This window comes from Ixodes scapularis, unplaced genomic scaffold (genome assembly GCF_016920785.2).
Source record: "Ixodes scapularis isolate PalLabHiFi unplaced genomic scaffold, ASM1692078v2 PGA_scaffold8__174_contigs__length_109621045, whole genome shotgun sequence".
Lineage (NCBI taxonomy): Eukaryota > Metazoa > Arthropoda > Arachnida > Ixodida > Ixodidae > Ixodes > Ixodes scapularis.
The window spans coordinates 109,503,049-109,529,608 of record NW_024609883.1 but is presented as its reverse complement, the minus strand read 5'-3'; the positions used below and the strand labels follow the sequence as shown (position 1 = coordinate 109,529,608).

The 26,560-nt window shown below is 49.1% G+C and overlaps 1 protein-coding gene across 1 annotated transcript; it reads right to left on the bottom strand.

Annotated features, from left to right (window-relative positions):
- Positions 1-347: 347 nt before the first annotated feature.
- On the bottom strand, positions 348-25,053 carry LOC8032303 (microcephalin). Its single transcript, XM_029985150.4, has 13 exons — positions 24,812-25,053; positions 23,315-23,957; positions 20,663-20,867; positions 19,024-19,114; positions 18,104-18,307; positions 17,189-17,255; positions 16,281-16,426; positions 15,740-15,855; positions 14,324-14,486; positions 12,357-12,434; positions 10,528-10,659; positions 6,960-7,059; positions 348-3,691 (listed from the first exon to the last, which is right to left on the bottom strand). The coding sequence occupies exons 2-13, from the start codon at positions 23,955-23,957 to the stop codon at positions 3,645-3,647; spliced, it is 1,992 nt and encodes a 663-aa protein (XP_029841010.3). The 5' UTR covers positions 24,812-25,053; the 3' UTR covers positions 348-3,644.
- Positions 25,054-26,560: the final 1,507 nt, after the last annotated feature.

Here is a 26,560-nt window from a genome sequence, read left to right as displayed (position 1 = left end):
GAAAAAAAACTTTTTTTTTTTTTTTTTTGAATAAGTAGCAGATTGGTGTGTTCACTGAGTCTTAAAAAGCGGTCCTCCCATTTCCACATGACAACGTCGTAGAAATGTGAGAATGTAATCCTGGTGGTGGTCGCAGCAGCGCTGGAAGCAGTTGCAGTTTGAAATATGTCCTTTTCTCGTCTCCATTTCAAATTCTAAGTATCAAATGCCTGCTCTGCTGGCTTCACAGTCCACGGCAGCTGCCAGAAGTTGGGACTCCAAGCAGAGCATGTGCAGTTACTTTAGGGACTCTGCAATCATGACACCCACAGATCACACTTCACACACGAAAACCACAAGCGACACTCTTGCGTAAGCTGGCATTTATATACATAATGTACACATTGTCTGCTACCAAGTGCACCACATAGCACTATCTTCTGCTAAACTGATACATTCAAAATAAATCTTGTCAATTTCAAGAATTCACTAAACAAAACCCTCGTCCACAGATGGCAAGTGAAATGGAAAATTAGTATACGTGAAGGGTTAGCCCTGGACCTCTCGTTGTCAAAAGATGTAACAGAGAATGTGAAACGAGGACTCCGTTCACAGTAAAGAATGTCTAGAGACCAACACGTGGCTCCGACGTCACGCCTCTGCGGTGGTACCCCGGTGCCTCCACCCGCGGGCTTGCTCGTAAACAGTGTGCTGGTCTATAATCTAGCGGAAGCATATGTGCCTTGCAGGCGTTCATCAAATGTGTTCGCCCTTTATTCGGCAGACTTCCTCACACAAAATAATTATCAGTCATGTTTGTTTTCATCCGACTTAGGCAGAGTGGCCTTTCAATAGAAAAGAAAGAGGCAAGGCGGGACTGCATTTGTGGCATATTCATGCATGCAGACAAAAAGCATGGACTTGATAGAAGACAAACAAGGGATATTGAATCCTGCACTGACAAGAAAACATGTGCCAGTTTCCAGAAACAAATAAGCCAAGAGTAGACATGGCATTTGCTGGCTAGAGATTTAACTTCTGAGCTACTCATGTAATTGGAATGAAATTTGCAGGGGAGATTTAACATCAGGGCCCCTTTGCTCGAAGCTGGTTAACTAACCGCGGTTAACCGGATTTCCTTACGAGAGGGAATTTTAGGTCACGTGACCGGCAGAGCGAGGACGGCGGGGAAACATGGCGGTGCCCCGGTGAGTGAGCGCCGCTCGCTTTGGAACTAATACGTCGTTGTAGCTACAATATCGGGCGCGTTTGTCAACAATGAATGGTGCAGGAGGCTTTTGATTTGTTTTACCTCACTTAAAACGCAAAGCATGAGCAATCACCTCACCGCATTTTTCAGATAGTCTTTCGATTCTGGCGATTCCTAGGCCTAAATGAACGCGATAGTTGTCGGCATGGCAACGTCTTTGAAAAGTGGATTGCCTTGACTCAATCGGCCGGGTACTGATAGCACACAGAAGCAGACAGCGTCCCCATAGACCTTTTGCTAAATTTCGCAAGCACCGAGGTGCATGCTGCGATACTCCATTTCACCTTATGTTGTACCGCGGAGAAGGCTAGAAGCGCGAGCTCATGGCATTAGCAGTTGCTCTCAACGCGCGCGAGCTTGTGCCGCCGAGATGTGCCCTAGAGCAAGGAGCTCGCGCTTTTAGCCTTTCCTGCGGTACATCATGAGGTGAAACAGAGTAGAGTGTAGGTACACGCGCTGCGCGTGCTGGCGTCTGCAGTAGTAAGTATTCTAAAGCAAAAAGCCTACAACAAATTTGCCGTGCACGCGTGTTCGTCAAAGATTTATTATGATTATTTACTTCGAATATTCTATAAGTGGAAGGCCAGCGCGCGCGGATCGTTGAATTACACTTCCAGTGTTCTCGTCGATGTTAGGGTAATTTACTAATAACTCAAATTTTCACTGAAACCGAATTACAGGTTTTTCAATTTATGACGGTGTTATATACAGTTCTTACAGGCTGGCCAACCATACTGCCGGTGTAACGCTCGCCTTTCACTGCTCACTTCTTTCTCATCGTTTCTAGGACTGAACTTCGTCGTCCACTTTCGAACTCGGAAGGAAATTTCAACGAGGCTTGTCTTCACTTCAGACAGCCAAGTATTAAGAAATTTTCCTAACAAGGGTTAATTTAGTTTGACCTTACCGATTACCTGTACCACGAGCAATAAAAATTGTTTCTTGAGCTCAAATGTATGCCGCGCTGTGTCGCGAAAACACGGTAGCGCGCATTTTTGGGTCCCCCCCCATTTAGGGAACCTCTCTACGGAAGCCACTTATATTCGCTACAGCCAGGAGGTGACACCAGCTACCACCCCAATAATAAAACAGGGAGCTATCGTTTATCCAGCCCTCGTCAAACTTGGCTAGGTACTTTTAGGTACCTAGTAGGGAAAGGCGGTTAACTTTTAACCGCGGTTAAAGTTAACCGGCTTCGAGCAAACGGGCCCAGATGTTTGTGTACTGTGCAAACATTCAGTCCTCTAGGACAATTTTGCACACCTGCATAAGATGTGTCACTCTTTGTTAAGAGATCTATGATATGCAAATGAAGCTATTAAGCAGCATTTTGACTGCTTGGCTTGAATATAAAGTGGCGGATGTGCGACTACCTAGTTTTTATAACTCAAGTGTAAATATTTCAGGAAGTGGTTACCTAAAAATATCCGAGGCAGATAAATAAATTTCAGTAAAGAAACATGTTGACTGTGGTACCAGAATACTTTTACCTCCGAACAAAGGATTCCTTCCTATGAAATTCGCAGTAAAAAAGTGGAACTGAGAAAAATGCATTCAAACATTAAAGTCCTTTGCTTTGTTACTGCTTCACCCTGTGTTGAACTAATTTAATATCAATGTAACTATTTGGTGCACGGTTATCAAATTTAGTATAAAGCTGTATAATTAGTTTCTGAAGCCAAAAACCTCAAATATAAAAAAATGAATTAAAAAAAAAAATTAAATTTAGGTTTATGTTTCCCCTTAACAATTATGACACTTTTGTTGCCTATATAGAAACACACAAAATCTGATTCTATATTTTGAGCTTATTAGACTTCTATCAGCTCAACTGAAAGAAAGGCATGCAATTTAATTATTTCAGATATGTCGTATTGCAAAAACATTGGGAAGACAAAGCCAAAAACAGTGCACAATTTCTTACTCACCGAGCAGCGCTGTGACTACAAAGTGCAATGAATACCATCGCCATGAAGTTGCGGGCAATGCACTACAGATTACGAAAGTGGACTCTTTCTAAAATCGGCTGAAGAATATCAATGCAGAGTTCCAAGCTGGTGTTGAAACTCTGACAGATTTTCATGAGTACATCTTCACAAACAGTACATAAAGACTATGAAAACTCAACAACCTATGGTTTCGAGCCAGTTCTACTAGTAGAGAGTCTGAAGAGGTGGCAGTCGAGTTTGGCAGACTGACGGGAAACAGCAAAGACAAAAAAAGATAAAACAAAAACCCAAGACAATATGCTGCAGCCTTCGTCAAGGACCTGCAATGCGTAACAGTATCCCGTTTCACGTCGACAGCAGCATTACTCGGCACTTTGTTCGGAGCAACTTGCTCGCGGGACTGAATGGAAGACTCGAGAACTTGCAACGACTGAGCTTGGTCCGGTTCAGCTGTAACCGCTGAAGGGCAGGACGCGGTGCTCCGAAACAGAATCTGAAAGGCAAGAGAGAGCAATTCCCTTCTTCAGCACTTGAGCGTGCGTCGGAAGGTTAGAGCGTAAAAGCCTCCCTAAAACCTAAACATCGGATAACTCTGCTGGCATTAAGGACGAAGACAAAAGGTGACGAGACCCCAGTTTGATATTAAAACCATAATATATAGCATCGATGGATGCGAATGAAATCTGAGGCTTAGCAGGACCAGAGAGCCCAAAACCAGAGAGCAACAAAACCAGCCGGAGCCTCAGAACCGAGCAAAACGAGGTTTGTCCTTGCCACCCAAGTTCTCATTCTGGATTCCTAGACAAGCAAAGGTTCCCCAGGGTACCCAAATATGACCACGACTGTCTCTGCCCTTTTACTGTTTTAAAAGAGCTATTCATTATAGGCTGCTATGGTGCACAAAGAGACATGGAAAGGCAGACAAGACTGCCTCTGTGTCTCCTCCATTGTTCTCGTTATTTTTGCATTGTATGATTCCCCATCTTGACCAGGCTTCCAACTTAAGCTTAGCGATCCGTCGACGGCTAGCTATGTTTCAAGCACTGCTTAGTATGTGTGTGCTATTCTCCACAGGTTCGTAGGTCTCTGCACCGCATTATTATAGCAGTTGGTTTCCTCTACTGTTAAGGCCTGTTCACAAGCTTCCATTTGCTTACGACCGAGTTGCTGCAATCCCTTGTGTCGAGAGAACACGCTCAGAGCCGTAAATGTAGAGTTTGGTCATTATTAGGTAATAGAACAAAAATAAGGGCACGTCATTGGCCAAAATTGTTTCGATGACCTTTGGTGCAATGATTGACAGCTCTTGCAACCAACCACTAGCCACAAATATCCCCCTAACGGAGGCAATGAGCTTAACAAATACCCTCTAATCGCAATCTCTAGGTAGAGATGTATTCAAGTATTCCATTTTAGCACGCTAAAGTCAAACTTTGCGACTTTTTGTAACTGGAAGGGCAACGTACGTGATGTTGTCCTCATGGCGACATTCAGAATGCACTCAATCTTTCTTTTGATTGCACTCGTGGCCACAGCCACGACAAGTGGACGGTAAAAACTGCAAATTCGGCTTTGTGGGAGTTTTGACCCAAACCCCGAACGCGCAGCCCCGATTCGCAGTTTTGCCTCGTGTTTCAGGAAACTTTTTCTCGTCAGCGGCCCCTTTCCTGGCTCAGTAAACGCACTAGGCACTTTGAAACTCCCCTTTTCCACCAATTTCTTACAGTTATACAATCATGCACTTTCAGCCTCATCGAAAAACATAGAATACCAGCGCAGAGCTATGCGAATCCTTCAAAGGTCATCCCAGATCATTCTTACTTCGCAAGTTCATCACGGGAGACAATATACGGTGCTGGTGGCTGCGCCACCTTCGCCACTTCCTCCTGCCGGCTCTTCGCATTGATCAGACTCTTTATATGGCTCCGAACACACTGACAGGCCGGCGCCATCTGTGAGGTGGCCCTGGAACTGCATTTCACTAGAGCAAAGGTTTTGCGGTAATTGCCAGAAGATCAAACATTCTGTACATACTATCTACGAGAAATGTTTGTTTATAAGATTGTAAAAGTTTAAAAGAAGAAAATGTAGAGAAATTACGAGTATACTTGATAGACGGATACATTCTCTGTTTTCGAAAGAGGCCCCGGGAGGTTTTAAGGTCGTAAGTGGTAGCAAGTGTGTCAACCAGCCTTTAGTCCGGAGAGATTCTTCAACATCAAGAAGCTCGAGAGCCTCGCAACTAGCGAGAGGCGAATGTGTGCGAGCGATCACCCTCGTCGGGCCGATAAACCGACTCCGAAGGAAGAGTACACGTGCGGGCAAAATGGTCACACAGGAGAAACCCAGGATAACAAGGGGGACAATGCGACGCTTTCTCGACTCAAGCCGGTATTGTGTCATCCCCCACTTTGTGCGTCCTTTGCATGGCATAAAACGGTGGTTCTCAAATGGGGTTCTGCAGACCCGCTGGGGTCAGCAAAGTCATTTTCAGGGTTCGCAAAGCCCCCCTTCAATTCTTGGCCATGTGGTGCAAGCTACCGCCCATTATGAAAGGTACGGCCGTTACCATCTATCCATCCATTGATCCTTTTACTTGGTGCTCCTCACTTCTGTTTATAACAGTAGAGAACGCCCTTTCCACAATGCGAGAACTGCAATTAAAGGTCTTACTTTGTACTCCTCCCCCTCCCCTCTCTCTGCTAGCACTTTTGTTGGGTCCCCAAGGGCATGCTTGAGAACCACTGACATAAGATATATGTACGTGTGGAACTTGCGCGCACTGCAGCTGCCAGATAAAGTTCTCTCCTCGGCTGGGCTGCAAGCGGTGCCATCAGATGGCTCCTCGACGTGCGGCCAATGGGAGCCTGTTGCGGGCCCAGTTTGTCACGCTTCTTCATGGAAGGCACGCTCCTTCCTAAAGTCTTTTTCTAGGTGCCCCATGTCACGCGGTACTTGGCACTTTTGGTATGCGTGTTGCTTACAGACTGCTTCTTCATTAACCCTAGTTTTAGGCTTCGATGGTGGCAACAATGGTTTCACAAATGTGTTGAAGCTTAGAGATCTCCGGTGGGATGTTGAAGCCAGTGTTTGTCGGGGTTCAACCAGACGCTTTGAGAGAAAAGAGAGTGCACCCAGGTGCCATGAGAACAGGACACCTTTCTTGGCTTTGGTTCGTTTCATTTTCCTGATTTGCTCCGTCTGGATGGCGGAGACATCGTCGGCCGAGGCTACTCGAGCGCGGGCCCTTACGAAATGTGCGACACATACTTCAGTGGACAATCTGTACAAAACAGAGATGAACTAAGAAGAATAAATGAAATTCTAATTGCACCCCGACGGGAATTAAACCTACGACCCCAGTACCGAGAGCTTGACATTCTACTAGTGGGCTAGTTAGCGGGTTTACTCGTTTCTTTATTGCTGCCAATTAGTGAGCAGATGCAAGGCTAGCTGGCTTTGTCTCTATCATGTCGGTCTTGACTAACTGTTTGAACGCAAACGCCGAAAGCTGGCATTTGCTGTCGGCATTTGACGTTCAAACACTTTATGGGAAGAAACAGGAGATTCAGGGTGTGCCCGCCATCACATAAAAAGGAACAAGGTTTGAACTGAGTAACATTCTATAAGCCAAGAAAGTCAAAACTCCAATGTCCAAAACACATTACGTGTAACCGACTCCATCCGTAGGATCCAGATAAGCGGAGCATTTTTCGGTTGGGCGTCTCGCAAAGGCCGGGTGAGAGAGGCTGAGCGCTCACCCAGCAGCCACTTCTCCGAGACGTGCCTGACGTCGGGTCGTCGCCTGCTGGCTTCCACGGGACCCAAGGCCACGTTGCAGCGTAGGTACGAGAGAGCCACCTGGATTTCACAAAACACAGAATGGTGCTAGGGCTCTCGACTACGGTGGCACGCACCTACGGGGGTCCCCAGTGTGTTACTGCTTTTCCTCGAGTGTAGCCCACACTTGTTGTTCAAAGACGTCGCCCCATCAGTTGTACCAAATACAGCTGAAGCGTTACTCAAAACGTCTGAAATTGCTCGCATCACTCGGTAAAAAGAGACGACCGATTCATCACTTTTATGGGAAGCAAAGACTTCAAAAGATCACCACGGAGGTTCTTTTTCGCGAGAAAAGCGAGAAAAAAATAAATAAATAAAAAAGGAGGCATTGGCTGCCGCTAGTCGGCTACTCCTTGTACCTTGAGGATAATTGGCGTTCACTCACTCGAGAATTCCCAGTTGTCCCCTAAACCGAGCACTGCACAAAGCACCCTGCAATACATTTCAAAGTATAAAAGCAGACTACATCTATTAGGGTGCAATGATTTGTTACGCTATTTACAATAGTTCACAAACACAAGTACATTGAGTATTGTGCAATATAATATATTAAAGGGTCATACATAATATTTTCACATTAAAAAAAGAGAGGCTCTCAATAAATTTTGAGCCATTTAGTACTGCGCTGATTCTTTCAAAAAATTTAATAAAATGTATTTCAAACAAGGTGCAAGTACCCTCAAGCATTCAGTTTGTTTTGGGAAGCAGCGCTACATTTCCTGCTTACTAAAATTTTGTTTGTCCGTTTCTTCGACGACATTATTAAATTTTTCTCTATAGTTTGTTTCACTCTATGCGCAAGAGACACCAAAGCTACGAGTACGACCACGTTGCCTCGTACGATGCTTGCATTGCGCGGGCACGATCGACAGGGACACTGGATGCCTGGAACTCGCTCTTGTAGCTTATACTACGTTTGCACTCGAGCGAAATGCAGTATAGCTTAAATCTGTCAACGAATTTTGAAGAGAAAACGGGGCACCTGTGCGCAGTGATGTGATTGGCCTAAGCCATTTTGGAGCACCTTTCGGAGCAGGCAAAACAGTGTTTTGGAGCAGCAAAAGTGGCTTTTGGAGCAGGCAGAACAGTGTTTCGGAGCAGGAAAAGTGGCTTTTGGAGCAGCCAGAACAGTGTTTCGGAGCAGCAATAGCGGCTTTTGGAGCAGAGTTTCTTAGAAAAATAAAAGTGCTGGACAAACGAAGGGCACTTTGCGCTGTGTTCTGTTGTCATGTGACGTGTTGTGACGGTACTCGCTGCTTATGTTTTTACTGCTGAGACATCCCACAAGTGTACAGTGCTGTAGGCGTTGCCGAGCAATTCCGAAACACCACTTGCCACCGCTTTACTGGTTCCCGACGTGCCCGATTTCCTCAAAAAGCAAACGTAAAACAATGGATTGCAAGCGTCCCGTCTGGTGCCTCTGTCATGTAATCATGCTCGGATGCACGTGAGTGCAGCTTCGGAAGGCTTGCAGTTGCGCGTGCTTCATCGCGCGAGTGGAGACAACGGCTGTTCGATCGAAACCGAAACCGTGCCACTGTGCTCCGTCACCGACTGGTTCGTAAAATTGTATGCAGAGTGTAACTGTCCAGCATACGACAAAAAAAAAAAAAATAAATAAAAAAACAGTCCGGTGGCGCGTGCTCGCCAGGCCGGCAGGCGAGGTATACAAGCTAAAACAAAAATAAGAACCTGGATGCATCGCTGCAAGACATTGCGAACCAGAGTCAAAAAGTTCTTGGAGAGCTTTGTGCAACGTCTGAACTCGAGACAAACAAGCGCGATCTGTGGGTTCAGCGAGCAGACATTGCCATCTTTGCTTTTTGCTCACTTCTCTTCGCCAACATTCTTTTGCGGCAGATTTTTCAAGTACCAAGATCCCTCTCGAAACAAAGTCCACCGAGAGAAACCTAGGAAATCAACACTTCGACACAGCAGTCTGAGTTAAAGAGGGATTTTTGTAGTAGCGTGTGATTAGAACAAGAACAGGAATGTCAATGAACATGCGGCTGTCCCTACGGCTCAGTTTAGAAAGCGCCATATCTGCAGCGACGTCAGGACGGCAAGACCCGACGTCGCGCGACCACGGTGACTGGCAGGCAGGGACCAAATAGAGTTTTCACACGGCCGGTGCTTTCAGGAGCGAGTGTTTCAGCTCACACAGTAACTCCCGCCGCGCAAAAACGTGGTTTCGTTTTACGGCATGGCTTGGTATTCGGCACGCTATAGCGTCGAGTATAGATGTGTGCGCATACACGCATCTATCGTTTAAGAAAAAAAAAAAAAAGACGGGAGACGGCAGAAAAAACAATGCGAGACCGGATAGACGATTGATGCAGGGTACTTAGTGTCGGGCAGCCACTTGCGCCGCCTAGCTCACGCATGCTCGATTACGGTACCCAGTTTAGTTTCGGCTTTGAGAGGCGACCGAAATCGGTCCTTTGGCGCAGGCTTGGCGCAGATTGCCCATATTTTGGCAAAATGTAGCAGGATGTAGCAGGGTTAGCCCCTTGGCGCAGTTTGGCGCAATTGGCGCAGCAATCACATCACTGCTGTGCGGCACATCACGCGAGCAACTGCATCCTGCAAATTTCAGAAAAAAAGATGAGAAAGATGGAAAAAGATATTTGGGTTTAGTTGGCTCACAACTTGAAAATTAGAAACAAAAATACCTGCCCATCATGCGAGTTGCTCGAGGCTTTGCTCTACATTTGTCCGCGATTCCACTTACAGTAAACTTTTAGAGGTCGACAATCCGTTTGTTAGTAATGCATGTGCGAAGAAAGAATGCAGGTTACGGAATTCCCACAAGACAAGCTTCGAGCAATACTGCCAAAGAAGATTGTGTTGCACCACGTCCTGTCTACCAGTTCTCCCTTGTCCGCAGTTTTTGGCGTAGCAGGTGAAAGGGGTACTCCGGCGATTTTTCGAGCCACCCCTACAAATTTTATTCTCTGAATTCATTTACCCTTTCCAGTATGCTATTTAGTATGGCAAGATTCAGAATAGAAATTGGCAAATGCAAATGGTGCCAAAACCAACACTCAAATATCCCCTCGCTTTCAGCGCCACGACGCAATGGGCAGGCACGCTAAGGGTTGAGCAGGCAGTCTCACAAACTGAGAACGCCGAATGTTTATTTCGTGCCGCTGCACGATTGCTGGAGCGAGCTTCCAAAGCACTCATTTGACACCCTGACACTGCTCGTAATCAGTTGAGAGCAAATTCTGCAGCGCAAAGAGGCAACCCCTGCCTGCCGCACGCATCACTCTTTCCTCTTTGCCAGCAGAGACTCACAGTTTGAGAAACACGGCGAGGACCAAAAACGTAAATTCAAAAACTTTGCGAAAAATAAAAAGATATATTTTGGCCTAATATTTGGGTTGCTGGTTCAGCTATGTTTGTTTAAGTGTTTGTCAAATATAGGAGCAAATGGGGGACCACGAAGAAAGTGCCAGAGTAGCCCTCCAATAGATGAACGCTCACTTTTCCCCCGAGGATCTGCACGAGCTGCCTCATCTTGTCTGGTGGGGGACGGCTCTCCGGGGACACGTAGAAGGCGCCCGTCCCGGCCAGCAGACCTCCCTCGCCGCGCACTGCCCGCTCTTGCCTGCTCAACTGCACGGTGGAAGGGAGGAGGATGAGCGAGGCTGTAGGCAGACACGTACACACTACCGAAATAAAGCAACTAAGCACGCTATTCGTTGCTGCAATACGAAAGGAATGAATCTCTCTGCTCGTAAGTGATGAGTCATTCTCTCCTTACTCCGAAAGTGCTGTCTTCATGAAGCAGTGGTGACTTCCAATACTCGTCGGCGCTAAGAATTCCTCCGGTTTTCACGTGTGTCTTCGGGGATAATCGTGGCTACACTGACACACCTTGTGCGCTTCTTTTTATGGCCTTTCCGGCGTTTTCTCGTCGCACAAGTCAGGGGCATGAGTCGGGGTGAGAGCTTCCCCATATTGTGTAGAAAGCCGGCGCTTGTTATTCATTCTCTTAGGAGCCGTGCAAGTAAACACGAAGGCACATTTAAGTGTAATTGCCTTTTTTGTCGATAGCCTCAAGAAACACCCCAAACTAGAAGGCAACTTTGTGATGGAACAGTGCTCCAGCTGAAGCCATTTGACGGAAAACACGTGTCCGAGAAGCAGCTGTTTTTGATGCGTGTATGCGGACTGGTCATCCAAAGTTGGCGTTTCAGGCAAAGACGCCGCGGTGGTCGTGGAACACTTGTAGAGCAACGAAAGGCCCCCTCGCTTTTTCTCCTTTCTCCCCATCTTCTTTCGAAGCTGCTTGACCCACTATGTTTAGGCCTGCTTCCGAGTATATATCCCATAAGGTAATTCTGTGACCATCTGTGTCCTCCTTCGTTTTGGGGTGAAAAATAAACGAAAATGTTCACTGACGGGGCCTGATGACAATTTTGAAAAACAGTCGATTCTAGTTTATAACAATTATTGCAAATAACTTATGCACATCAAAATGCTGAAACACCGAATGACGCAAAAAAAAAACACCCTTCGGGTTTCAACTTTTCCAATTCCTCAGTTTACCTTTCTTCTCACGATAACGTAACACAGGGGTTCTCAAACTTTTTGGCCTCGCAGAACCCCAGGAAGCCTCAAAAACTGCAGCGGAACTCCCCCCCCCCCCCCCCCCCCTCCTCCTCCTCCTCCTCCACATTTGCCGACCGAGAAGCAACAGATGCGCAATTGTAGACAATTTTGCTTGTGTTGTTGTGTTGCTTCCCATATATCCCCACCATATCAATCGCAATGTCAGTACAAAGTGAGATGAAGGTGCTTTGCATGGTCCTGCCGTGCAGCATACAGCATGGGGGGAAGGGGGTTTGCAATTTGGGTGTTCGCGGAACCCATGACACCAGCTCGTGGAACCCCTGTGTTCCCCGGAACCCAGTTTGAGAACCCCTGACGTAACAAATAAAATAATTTTGTTTTGGTTTGCGATTTTTTGTTTCAAATTTTTTTGTACTGCAACGATAAAGTAATGGCATTACTGTTTTTGCAGTAACTGTAACAAGTTACATTTTGAAGCAGGTAACTGTAACAAAGTTACGTTTCACTGGTAACGTGCCCATGACTGGACTCGGTACCGTTTATTCTTCACTCCATGAAGAAGCAACGAAGATACGTTACTAATTCCTTTTCTTTAAAAAAGTAATACATTGTTACTTTGTTACCGAAAAAAGTAACTAAATACAAGTAACAGATTACTCGTAAAATGCTATATGCAAGCCTGGCCATAGGAGACAGCACTGGGTAACACAGCAGTACGGCATACCAGCAACACTCACCCGAACTGCCGGAAACATGTTGCCCAATTCAAAGGGGCGTTCGTCCAGCCAGTGCCCCGCCTCCAGCGATCGATACACCTGGATCGAGCAAATGGACCTCATGGTGGCTACGTCCTTCCTAGTGGGCAGCAGCTTGCGTCCTCTAGCCATTTCCTGTCCTTTCGGGCTGCTTCACACACTTACCACTAGTTACGATCGTGTGCCTAAAAAGCTCTTGCGACAGAACACACTGGTGCCACCTATCGGGTAGCTGTGGAAGCAGTTTCCGTGTAGTTCCTATTCCTTTTATTTCACGCATCATTCTTTCTTTTGTGGTTTGATCTGGCAATGTTATAAACAGCCATTCCCCATACATGAACATCTGATCTTGTAGATAAACCTTCTCTCCAGTGAAATGAAGCACCAGGGTCACCATACAAATGGCATCAGCGTGTTCTCTGGACGTAAGAGATTGGTCCTAAGCAAACGCAGGCGTGCTAACGGGCCTTTAATCTTGCCTCAAATTCCACGTCACGAGCAGGAAGTGGCACTGTCCGAACGGTCAGATTAGACGCCGTCACCACCCCTTAAACACTGCCACGAATCAAAACGCTACAATCCACACGTGGTTGTGAAAACACTCCATTGTGTGTTGTTTGTGAGAGCAAAATGACACCTACCGCCGATAATTAATAAAGCAACCTCGTTAAAAAACCTCTCAGAAATAGTCTTCGAGTCGGCTTTGGCATGTAGTTGTTGCCACCGGCATTACCTTCCGAGCGGTGGGTATTTGCACGGGCATAAACTTGTTGTCGGCGGAAAAGGGTACTCGGGTAATGTACCGACTCGTCCACGAGCGAAGTGAGAAGTGAGTTGCTTCCGATCGCTCACCCTCGAGGTTTGAATTCTTCGACACTCCCAAGAACTTATGTGAGCGGCGAAATGGCCCATGCTTCTACAACAAACGCGCGGTAGCGCAGTCTCTCAAAACAGAATGCCCTGTCGAACCCTCCGTTAAAAAGGATATTCCAGAAGCGGGCGATCTAGTGCTCCGATCCTCGTCGAGGCACGGTCAGAGCCCGGTGAGGGGCAGAGACTAGACGCCGAAACGGCATTGTCATTCGGCTGGAACTCTCGTTCGATAGACCCTCTTTGAAAGACCGTCAAATAATGTCAGCGGTCGGCATTTGTCGGGCTCGTAGCTTGGGATCGGATCCAAGGTTTCGCCAAACGCCGACGCAACCATCACAGCCAAGACACGCTCGGAGCGCGTGTATTGGTGATGGTGCACACTTTTGAAAAGGGCTTGCTGGCGAGGACGCGAGTTTCCGCCAAACGCTGATGCAACACGCACACGATGCTCTTCCGTCGTGGGAGAGTGTTACTGAAAAGTGCTAGGAGGCCTCCATTAAAATGTTAAAACTCTTTTAGGGGCAAAGCTCCTTAGGGTGCGGAGAGACCCCGACGGATTTCAGGTCCATTGCCTGAACCACTCGGCCACGACTGCGGGACGAGTAGGGGGCTCTGAGATGTGGTACTAGCTCAAGAGCTGGGGATGTCATGGAGGAAACGTTGCATGTAGCTGCTCAACGTCAATACAGGAGAGGGCGCTGCAGTCAAATGCGTATATAACCACGATCCATACCACACATTCTCTTTCTGACAGGGACCGTTGACTTAAGCGGTGGAGATGCGTTCCCACAACTTCTAGCGGATCCAAGCTGATCCGCTAGAAGAACCATTGGCCCTGCATTTGACCAACCATAAAGCAGTAATAATGAAGTCGAAATGCAACCCGGAACTCAGCACTACCTATGAGCAATAAAAAAAAAAATCAGGACCATCAGCACTACCTATGAACAATAAAATCAGTATCATCAGCACCACCAGAGCTTTGCCCCAATCAACATCATTCACCACGTGGAGATGCGGTCATTTTGTTTGCAGGGGCATCCCTCGGAGCAGACAGGAGCGGGGAGGTGGCTCACCCAGTCCGTGGACAGCACCCAGCAGCCCCTGGCCATGGCCAAGAGCAGGTTGAGGGTGCGCACGGCCCCTCCCACCACCAGGTGCGTCGTGCCAGGGGTCACCTCCGCTTCCACTCGGAAGCCGCCCAGCGCCAGTACCACGCTGCGCAGCACTACCCGGTCCCTGCACGGGAGTCACCCAACGTCCCTTCTCCGTCATGGCAACACGTGGGTCACGCTCGGTTTGTCGCGACGGTACCCATAATGCCCGCGATTAACAACTTGCAAACAGATAGGACCGGTGTCACGGTCTAGAGAACCGAATACTATGGCGGAGCTTTCCTTCTTCTTCGCAGCCAACTCCTCGTTGGTAAAGAAGAGATCACGTGCGCCAAAACAGTTCAAAGCGCTTGCGGACGAGCTGGATGCTTCTTCACCCTCGAAACATTGCGCGTGCTAACTTGATAGTGTCGCTGCATTTTTTTTTACAATGCCAGCAACGTGGCAGACATTCTCCAAAGCCTTTTGAGCTGCCGAGGGAGCCAGGTGACGCCCAACGGCGCACATCGTTGTGCCCGTTGCACCTTCTTTGGGAGCAACGGCCACTTCCCGCCGCACACTCGGAGGACCAAGACTGTAGACCATCAGGATGCTCCACTCCGCGAGTGGAGCACCTACGGCGACTCCACTGCGGACCAGCCATACGTTCACGGTGCACACCTGGACTGTCCAGATTAGGATGGTGTCCAAAACTGAACTGTTTGTACGGTGGGTTCCGTGTTTTCTGAACGTGCTACGTCACCCTGCAGCGGTGGCGCCACCGTAGGTACGGAGCGGGTGCGGACAATTCCCCTCTTACGACTCTGCTCACACTCGGTACGGACAAATGCGGGCTCGTTTGTAAAACGGCACACTGGCCTATGCATACGGGAACACACCGGAGGAACCACAGAGCCACTTTGATCAGAATCAAAGAGAGCACCCCTCACGGGAGTCGTATCGACGCCCTCGTGGGAGCTGTCTCGACGCCGTCACCACTTCTAGAGTGATAAGACGCTCAAGAATCGCCACACTCTCGACCAGTCAGTGACTGTGGCGCACTAAAACTGCCATCCTTTTTAGTCTTCTTGATTTAATGGGGCGGCAACTAGACAAATGCGTGCCAGTGCCATGCCCGTGGGCAGACTCACCGAGCCTTCCCGACAAGATATACACGGATGCCTTTAGTCGTTGACATGGGAACGCTCCTTTCCTCCACATTGGCAGAGCAAACGCTAGAGAAGGTCACCTCCTCTTCAGCGTTTGCTCCACTGAAGTGGATGGGAGGAGCTTTCCACAATTTGTACACCTGTCAGCAACTTGAGCTCCGGACGCTTCACTAAAATTTTGGACGAGTTCCCTTCCTCTTTGGTTCGAGGTACAGACTGGCAAGCTCACTCTGGCGGAACGCTGGTCATGACGACGGAAGGCCCCTGGTCCTTTCCTTCCTGGGACGGTTGGCAGTCTCGCATCCTCACGGCCGCTGCCCCTGACCCCCTTCGTATTTTAGGAACCTAGGAGAAAGAAGGGTGGAGTAGAGATTAAGTGGGGCTTCTCGCAACGGGAGCACCATCTGGCTGGACTGTCCAAACTGAATGCACCGAGAGCCAGGCATCTACACGGTACTGAAGTAGAGTCACCTAATACCATTGCCCCCTCGGAAGGTAACTAAGCACGTCACTCGTTACTACGATTCAAAAGAAATGCATTACCTGAGCTTGAAATTATTGTATCCGTTTCTCATCGCTCCGAAAGGGTCATTTTCATGAGCTGTAAGTCGCTTCCAAAATTTGTGGTCGTTAATAATTCCTCGTTTTTTAACGCATTCATTCGGGGATATTGACACACAAAGGTGCGTTTAGACCGACTTCGGGATATGCCCAAGAGACAGGCCGCTTCTACTTTTTTATGTTACACAGTTTTGAACGGCGAGCCTCACCTCAACGATTCCAGAGGAAAGCCGCCCTTTCTTGGACTTCTCGTTTTCGTCGACAAAGTCGCCGTCTTCCGACAACGCTCCGTCGGGCAACCTCGGCCTCCGCTCTAGTGGCCGTACGTCCAAGACAACGTGGTTCTCCTCGTCTCCTGCCCGAAAGAAGCGTAACCTCAGAGAAAAGCAATAAATTCGAGCAGACCTCATTTTGTAAATAGACTCTGCTCACAATGTTAAAAAATTTGACATACGTTCGGAATCATACGCAACTAAACCCGCAGTAGGATATCATTCAATGGGTAAGATCAGGTAGTTTGGTCATCCGCTATGCTCGTTTACGATGGCATAGCGTGTCGTAAGTGTGTGTGTCGTCTCAGCCCTAAGCCAAGAGGGGCGCGAAAGCTACGCACTCCTTGGACCAGTCAAACATGCATCTGTCTCTGCGAGATCGTTCCTTAGCCCAAACCCACACGCAGAGAGCGGGGTCGGGTCACAAGAGGAAGGCAGTCGTCTGGCCCGACGAGCACGTAGCTCTTGCCGCACCATCAACTTGGGGACGAACGGACTACGACAAATATGACGAGCGTTTTTCGGCGTTCTCCAGCCTTCTGGTTGCGGCGGTAGCAGATAGTTTGCAGACTCGTCGACGAGGAACGACACGCAAGAAACCGAGCTACTGTTCGGCGCAAAAATCGAGATAGAAAACATTTCAACGCGCAGTCTTCGAACCACTCGCTCATTTCTAACCAGTTGCGCTACCACCTCTGCACAACTACTGCATTTTGAGCACTAGAGGGGAACATGCCGCCCCTTACTTGTGTCGGGGATAAAAAGACGGATGTAACCGAGAAACTCGCCACTCGGAAAACGGTTGCATCTCGTCGGTGGTAAGCCCGTCCGAGTTAACCCCTTACCTCGGTACTCGACGTGCTTGGAAGGAGTGGAACGCTTCGTCCGTGGCGATGCTTTGGTCCGCCCCACCTGCTGCGAGAGGCCGAGAAATGGCACCTCATATTACAAAAGCTGCTCGAGCAGATAAAAGGTTACCTCGAGATCAAAGGTACCTTCGAATCTCGTTAATTCAAACTTGCGGAAAAACTTGCATGCAGGTCCCATCCTATGTGTCTCTGTGGGAGGAAACTCCCATTAATTAAAACTTTGCTTTATCGAAACAAATTTTTGGTCCCCCTCGAGTTTGAATTAACGAGGTCTGACTGTATCTTGATCCTACGATAACGTCGGTATACGCAGAACGTGTTTCTGAAGCACTCTTTCAGGTCTGTGAAAAACTTTGCATTCTGTATTTGGGTTTTGTTTCATACAAATAAAAACAGAGAGGGAGGTAAGAGCAAGGGGGGACTTGGAAGCTTTGATTCCAACAATTAATGGGCAAATGCAAAGCTAGCAGCCTTTATGCCTACTCACTGCTCAAATGACTACAAATGGCGGCTTCCGGCGTTCCGCGTCTGGCCCTTTGGTGCAGTGGCACAAAATTCAATGTCGTTGCGACATCGTCGTCGTTTCTGCGCGTCCTCCCAGGCCAATTTTGATGATTTTCGCTCCCGTTCTCAATTTCACTCCCGCACCCGACCCGTACTCCGATGAGCTTTTTCGATGTGCAGTAATCCAATCTCATTTTTCAGATCTGCTACAAACTACCCGAGGTCTGGTTGACGGCGCGCGAGTCTGTACGCTCGGACGATTGCGCGCACGTGTTGGCTATGGCCCCCGTCAAAGCGAGTTCGGCAGGTCGCCTCTTTGCAACGCCTGGCATCCAGAACGCGCTCGTTACTTTTCAAAGCGTGTTCCGGCTCACTCCCGGAAGTCACCTTCTTGGGACGGGTAGAGGGTTGGTGCAAGGTCGAAGGACTCCCAAGGGTTGGCGAAACACGCCGGGCCGACCGGCTCTTGGCCGTCGACGACCTCGGAGAGGTGGCCGCCGGACTCGCGGGACTCCTCGATCCGGCGTGCCGTTCTTGCGTCGGGGGTCCCAAACCCTCGGCTTTTCTTGCAGGCTGGAGCGCTGCGGACTCCTGCGGCGAATGTTGAAAGACGATTCCTCGGGGAACGGCCAAATATACCCAAGTGCCGCCTACGACGACGGCCTATTGCCCCCACCCCGACTAATTTGAGTCAAAAAGAAGAGGAGAACCACCAGTAACAACAACGGCGTGCTACGGTACACGGTGACCTATTGGAGCTAGAAAGTGAAACGCGCTGTTTATATTTGGGCGATTCTTTGCTCAATTAGCCCTTTAACGGTCACCGCCGTAAACGTGCGGCGGCAATCACACATTTGAAAGTGCCCACCCAACCCTGCGGGAGGTATTGCTCTTAGGCAAACTATAATCATTCTATTGCGCGGTGTTTCACTTTGCACAGCATACGCATGTGCGAAGCTTGTACGAGGCTTGCACGTGCTTGAAACATGCTCGAGACGTTAGCTCCGTCGCCGGGTCTGCAGCTCATACTCCCTCTTTCATATAATGTACGAGCAGTGGGATTACACACTAAGGGGATACATAGAGCGAGATGTAAAACGCAATCTTCCCCCGATCTGGGACTTAGATTTTATGAATAGGAGCAGTCTTTGAAATGTTCCGACTAACAATTATCGTCGTAATCGGTCGTTACAATCGCGGCAATACTTTATTTCTCGAGTACATTCTCGTTTTTTTCGTCCGAATCCCTTTTGCGGGGATTGTTAAGGTACTAAATGCCGAGCGTCATGAGAAAGAGAGAGACGCACGTGTTTCATGTGGAGCATGCGCCGCTTGTCGGTGTCGGGGGCGACGGCCGGGTACTTGGCCGGAGACACTGCCCTGCCTTCGACGCGACACCTGGAAGCGAGGGCGAGCGATGGCACGCCACAAAAATAAACGAACGAACGATGAACCATCGAGAAGCCCCCGTTGCTAAAATGTTTGCGCACCATGTTTGCTCGGGAAATGCGACCCAGAACGGGTTTTTTTCCTAATAGCGCGGTCTTAAATTTTGGACCCCCAAACTTTCTCGGGAAGCCTAGAGGTCAACCGACCCCAAAAACATGAGCCTCTCCGACGGTTCAAAAGTGCCGGAACGTACATATTGAAAATAATGGCCACGCTGGCGAGACCACCAGATTCATTCGCATCGGGGAGACTGACTTTCCTACGGAAACAAACCTCAAGAACTTCAAACAAGCATTCTAAGTATAGAGACGAGAAGGTAAACATCCACACTCACCCCACTAACCACCCAGACTTTACATTTTGCAATGCCTATCACCATTCTCACTTCAACTGCCATCACCCATCATCCCCATTGTCGAAAGAATGGCAGAATCTATCTCTGACCGGCGCACTCGGCAGTGGCGTGACCCACCGACCAGGATCGCAACCGGCAATGGCGTGACACGCTTCTACGAGGTGCGACCAAGAGGTCCCGAGACTGATTTTGAAATGTAAAAGGAGGGGGCAGCACAGTGATGCACGTGCATTAGTCAAAAACAGCGACCTTCCTGAGTCATTATGCCAAGGGGCGTTGCTCTGCGAGCCTTTGGAACTGCGCTACACGACTTTGTTTGACCACATGCACGAGCATGATGGTAATGTCTCCATAGACTGCAAACCAAAGCGAGAGCAAACATTAATTTCTTATCCAGCTTGGCAAATCTAAAGCAGAGACCTCCAAATGATTTAGAAGGCTTACATCAAATTGCAGAGAGGTGCGCGTGGTGTCTTGAGTGGCACTTGCGCCTCAAGAATGGCAGAACATCACAAAAGGAGATCGGATAAGGTCACCCTACAGCTCTTCGTCTTCCAGCGATGTTATGCCGTTTCTGAAAAGCAAGAGTAACTTAAAATGCTTCGCAAAATTCGCTGCTTTTCGACACGAGGCTGCCGAACCATTTCAAAGGTCCTTGGTTCTATAATTGCCAAGTTTGAAGCAGCACTGATGTTTGCTTTCGCTCTGGTTTGCAGAATATGGTGAAATCGCCATTATGCCCGTGCACATGGTCACGAAAAGTTGTGTAGTGCAGCTCCAAGTGTTCTCAGAGCGCCGCTCTTTGGTATAACGAAATACGAAGGTCCCTTCCTTCGACTTCTGCATGCCCATCACCGTGCTGCCCTCTATTTTTATGCTACACAATCAATATCGGAGCTTTTTCGTCACAACGCAAGTGATGCCGCCGAACGGATATCGAGGGAACACCTTTTTTGGACAACAACTCGGATCCAATTACACACTTCCTGCCCCAGAAATGGCGACTGCCAATGTTGTTCAACTGGGTTCCAAAAAGGGAAAATTGCACCCGCTCGGCACTAAAACGACGGTGGCTGCAAGAAAATCGGGGACTGGAGTGCGGACACTAAGCTTAGAGTATTTGGAAACTAGGCGAGGCTTACCCCTCGACCCAGAGAGGACCCACGAGCGGAATGTTCCAGCGAAGCGCCGTGTCGCGCGTCGAGTCGCGGCCCTTGCGGAACACCACGTGCGTCAGCTGGGGCCCCACGGTGTCGCACACCTCCGCCCCCAGCTTCTCCAGGATGGCCTCCAGGGTGCCGGAGAGGTCTTGCGAGCCACAGCGCACCTCCACGTGCACCTTGGCACCTGCGTGGGTGGGCACGCATGGAAGCCCAAGAGGGCGACAGATTCGAAAGAGTGTTTGGAAGTGGAACCTTAAGGGGGTACTGCAATAGAATTCTAGCGCCTACTTTATCGTCTAAATGTCAACCGTGTTCTGACCCCAACGCAGACACCAATTTTTTGCTCGAAAAGACGGCGAAACATAATTTAATAAGAATAGATTGAATGCCTTTACGTCAAATTTTTCATAAAAGCAGCGCCGCTCCGCGGAAGTACATCGGCAAGGCTGCGTGCGCGCGAGCCCTGTCGAACTTGCCAAACTGGATTTCTCTTCTCTCCTGCAGAGAGCGGGCTCCTCAAACGGCCAGGTTGTAATGCGTTTTTGCCACCAAGTGGAGAAGCTCGCAACCACGCCAGCTTCCCTGTACCTTGCCCGTGAGGGTAAATGTGACGTCACGAACGCTCCGGAGGAGCCGGATCTTCCTAGCAGCGTCGCACTCTCCAATGGCTGCTCTTTGAGCGCTCACCAAAATCTGTCGTCTAAAACGAAAAATATAGACATTCGTTCAAAATACAAACGTGCGACTATCATTAGCAGAATTCGTGGATCATGTTAACTCATATCTGAATGTGAGAGGTATATTTCAATTTTCATTTCAGTATCCCTTTGAAGGCCCATTCATGCACTTGCATTTGCACAGGGCCGAGCTCCTGCGATCTCTTACGACAAGAACAAACTGGCATGGTGCACCATCTACGAGGTGAACCTGGAACTGTACTCCAATGGAGTGAAGGTTTTGCGGCATTTGCGAGATTAAACGTACATACTATTTACGAGAAATGGTTGTTTCTAACATTGTCTAACATTTTTCAAAACAAAAAACAAACAAAAAATGAGACGTAAAAAAAGTATACAGAAACTGCAAGTGGTTTACTTGATAGATGGCGCCAGTGTGCTCTCTCGTGAGAAGAGATCCCAAGAGGTCTTAAAGGAAAGCTGAAGCAGTTTTGTACTTGAGGAAAAGCACTGAAATTGTCTCCACATGACCTCCAAGATCTCGATTATCGAAATTATTTTTAAACTTGATTCGTGGAGGCTGCAGACAATTATCTTCAATGTACCTGGGGCGTGACGTCACAAAAGGTGTTTTCGGAATCTCCAATCTCGTGCATATTCGGCGCCATTCAAAGCTACACACGTGCGCTCTGGCTATATTTAAAAAGTTAAGAAAAAAAAAGTGAAAGCCGTTTACAACTCCCTGTAACACCGAATTAGAGCGCAGCTCTTGAGGAGGAGGAGGGAAGGATACTGGGGGCGTGAAGTGACCTGGGGGGGTCACGTGACGATGCCGATGATGTCATCAGTGACGTCACTGATGACGTCATCAGCGATGATGACGATGACGATGCGGATGTTGGTGACATCATCTGTGATGATGACAATGACGATGCGGATGCCCCCCGAAGTCACGTGACACCCCCAGGTCACGTGACCCCCGCCGAGGTCACGTGACCTCCCCGATGACGTCATCGTCACTGATGACGTCACCGGCATCCGCATCGTCATCATCACTGATGACGTCATCAGTGACGTCACTGATGACCTCACCGGCATCCGCATCGTCATCATCACTGATGACGTCATCAGTGACGTCACTGATGACGTCACCGGCATCCGCATCGTCACTGATGACGTCATCAGTGACGTCACTGATGACCCCACCGGCATCCGCATCGTCATCATCACTGATGACGTCATCATCACTGATGACATCATCAGTGATGATGACGATGCGGATCCGATGACGTCATCAGTGACGATGACGTCATCGGGGAGGTCACGTGACCTCGGCGGGGGTCACGTGACCTGGGGGTGGTCACGTGACCTGGGGGTGTCACGTGACTTCGAGGGGCGGGTCACGTGACCTCGGGGGTCACGTGACTTTGAGTGTCACGTGACCTTGGGGGACGGGTCACGTGACCTTGGGGGGCCACGTGACCTTGGGGGGCCACGTGACCTTGGGATGACCTTGGTTACGCCGACGGCGACGCCGCTCAAGCCGGGAACGGGCCCCTAAGAGCTGCGCTCTAAAAGACACAACGACTGGTGCCAGTCTGGGGGAAGATACCTGGCAAGCTGGCAATTGCACGCGCGGCCTTCGAGCAACACGCGCTTGGCGGCCGAAAGATCTCCTTACGACGTCACAACTGGTCGGAGGTTTTTATGTTTTCTTGCGTTTAGTTTTATCTTGGGTGAAAACGATCGTGATATTCAGATTCACGGGATAGAATGATGCTAGAATCAACCTCTATCTTATTTTTTAAAAGAAGTGTTGCAGGCTTCCCTTTAAGGCACACGGTCGTCAGTAAGTGCGTGAAGCAGCCTTTAGGCCAAAATTAAGCCGATGAGATGATCTCACCAGGATCGCTTTTCGGCTACAGATTCCGGCATGGCCTCACCCAGCCCTCACCTTCGAGAGGACGGTCCGGGTCGGCCGGACCGGCCACGGTGCCAGCCTCGGACGAGTCGAGCCCATCCACGCCGGGCAAGGAGTCGATGATGGCCGACACTTGGCCCCTGACTTGCTCGTCGCACGACGACTGCTCGCTGAACGACTGCTCGCTGAACAAGACGTCTCCGGGCGACGTCAACTCCGGCGAGGCCTTGGGAGTCGAGGCCCGTGGCGAGTTTGAACCTGGGCGGCCGGGCGAGTCGTGACGTCGCTTGGCCGGCGGCGTCTCCGCCACGCAAGCGTCCACTGTCGTGGCATACGGCGGCGTTCCCAGGGACGTCCTGCACAGCTCCATCGAGGAGTCCGAGACGCACGTCGACGGTTCGGCTGCGGCACCAAGCGAGTCGTCGTCCGAACGGGCGGTGGCAATACGTCGGGAATTTCGCCGACGACCAAACTTGGCCGGGACTTCTTCGGCCGACTTGGGAACGGCGCTGGGATTCGGTCCCGGGGAGTTGGACGTCGGCGCGGAGTCGACGTGGCGCGCCGTTTTCGTCCGTCTTTCCTTAGATTTCGCATCGGGTTCGCTCGAGTCGTTCTCGCTGCTGGAGCTGAACACCTTTCTGACCTTGGCAGTTCTCGTTCGCTTTATTCTAACCATCTGAAAGTTAAGTTAAGAAACAGATCAAAAGTCAAGTAAGGACCAAGTGGATGTTTCATTTGTCCTCGGCACCGTGGCTAAGCGGTCGAGGCTACGCGCCCGTCATAAAAATGAACTCGTAGGATGTAAGTTACGAGCAGCCGGTGAATTTTAGGAGTGCTTACGTGAAGAGGGAAAACAGGGTCCCAATTTCAGCAACAACCAAAGTGGTTGTCGTCGTCGCAGGAATAAGGTGACAAATTTGGGTAACTCTAATATTTGCGTGAAGTGACACCATGCACTTCTAGCTGGCAAACTAAAACTGGCTCATAAAACGACAGAGAGCTTATTCCAACATGATTTGGACTGCCATAACTGGAGGCTTCTCTGCTGTAAGCACACCATTTACCACATTAACTTTACGTCACAATAGGAAGAATGACCAGCCCTGCAGAATGACGTTTTGTGCAACAAATAGATTCAAAGTGACCCACTTTTTTACAGTCAACCACCAGAATTGCGGTGTTTCCTAGCATTTGTAGAGCGCAGCAGCTTAGCCATTATTTTTACTTTCAGCAGCAGCTTAGCTCATTTTTGCCAATGCTTCGAAGAAAACAGAATATAGCGCGCAAAACGCAAAGACCAAAGTAGGAGTAGACAGCACTTTGCTTCCTTTGACATTGCACAGCTTCTTGTCCTAGTTCTAAGCACTTACAGAAAAAGTTCAAGTCCGCTCTCGTGTTCGTGTTGTGCAGCGACACGACAGAAGACATTTCGAAACAAGATTTAGCTGTTTCTTTTTTTTCCAGAATTTTATCGAATGTCATGAAGCACGAGTTTCCGCCAAAAGCGAACAACGACGCAGTCAAGCTTACCTTTGCGATGTGGTCGAATGCAAAAGCGTTCGTAACCTGGGAATGCGGAGGCGATCACGAGCACGCCAAGAAAACAAACACTAGGGTCCTTTTCGAATTCGGGTCACGACGGATAAATGACTTGCTGGAAACTCCCTGAAACCAGTCAGAACGCGTCCAAGCACCCAGTTGCGATTGCGATGTAAATAAGATTCGAATGATTAGGAAAACTGCCGCTCTGTCGCTTTCATTGGCTCGCTCACTTTGACCGTTGTCCATAATCGCCGCTAGAGGCGTCGTTTTGCATAAAAGAAAAACAAAACTTTATTTTTTTAACATTCTAGATAAAAAAAAAGACAAATATTATAAAACGAATTTACAACGAAGAAAAAAATTAGAGGTATGGCGAAAAAAAAAAGTGAAGTTGGCGAAAAACAAAAGTGTAGTATGTAGGATCGCTATGGCGCCCGCGGGAGTCGCGGGCATAGCAACGCGGGCATAGTGCCGCACTAAAGTGAACTGGAGGGGGTTTTAGCTACCTACGGAGCAGAGTAGCGCAATCCTTTGAACCTCGTGTTTTGCCGACAAGATGGCCGACAGAGCGGCTCGGCGCGAGTCACGTGGTACTCAGGGTTCCAAGAGGCGGACCGCCCTATGGGAGAATACATGGAGATCGATACAACACGGCTGATTAAAAAATGAACGGCGAGTTCACACTTTTCAAAACTAGTCTGTCGTGAAGTTAGTAAAGCACTAAACACTTTGTCAAAGTTTTAATAATATCGGATGCGTGTGCAAATTTTGAGAAGGCAATTTCCAAGGCAATGGCGTTTGAAGCAGACGATTTTTGCTCGCAGCGGAGATGGGCTTTTCGGGTTGGCCGGAGCGGGTCACGTGAATGGTGTGACGTCGCCGTGTCGTCTGCTGCATGATGCCGCTCAGGCAATTTTTAAAAAAAACGTTACGTCCTTGTATGGCACAAAACTTATCGCATATTATTCTAAAATGTTTCATTATTATGTCAAAAATGATTTCCATTCTGCACATCCCCACAAAACTGAAGAAACAACGATTTTCTCACGTTCCCCATGCATTTCTGACCGCAGTTGGAACCCCCGGGCGTTCGCCGCTAGTCGCCGAGAGACGGCGTTCTAGATTGCGCTACTCTGCTCCGAAGGAGCTATACACGTTTGCAAGTCCGGCTTCAGGGCGCTGCCATCTTGCTTGGCTGGGGTGCGCTTGGACCAGTCATAATCCGATTACGAAGCCTTGCTAAGGCGTCGTAATCGGATTATGGCCGCGCCCAAGAGCGCACCCCACAGTGGAAGACGGCGGCACCCTGAGGCCGGACTTGCAAACGTGTATATAGTGCTCTAGTTTTAGCCGCACACATGGGCCGCACAGGGCCTGTGCGGCACTGTGCGGCCTGTGCGCCGCCGCGCTGAGTCGCCAACGTCGCCGCCGCCACAAATAGCCACAAGTCATTCCGCTGCCGCACACTGAGCGTTGTGCGTCGCCGCTTCAACGCGTTTCTCCACGCCGCCGTCGCCGCCGCCGTACAAGTTTATCACGCCCGCTTGCGCTTTTTCAGGAGCTTCCTTTGGGCTCTACAAGTTACTTACTCATCTTAGTTTTTTTTAGGCTTCAAACAAAGATGAAGAAGTAGGCCATAGGAAGCTTCCGAAACAGCGCAAGCACCACGTGACAAATACGGATTAGTCACGTGACAAATAGAGACCACTTTTCCGCGGCACTCGCGGGAGCCAACAT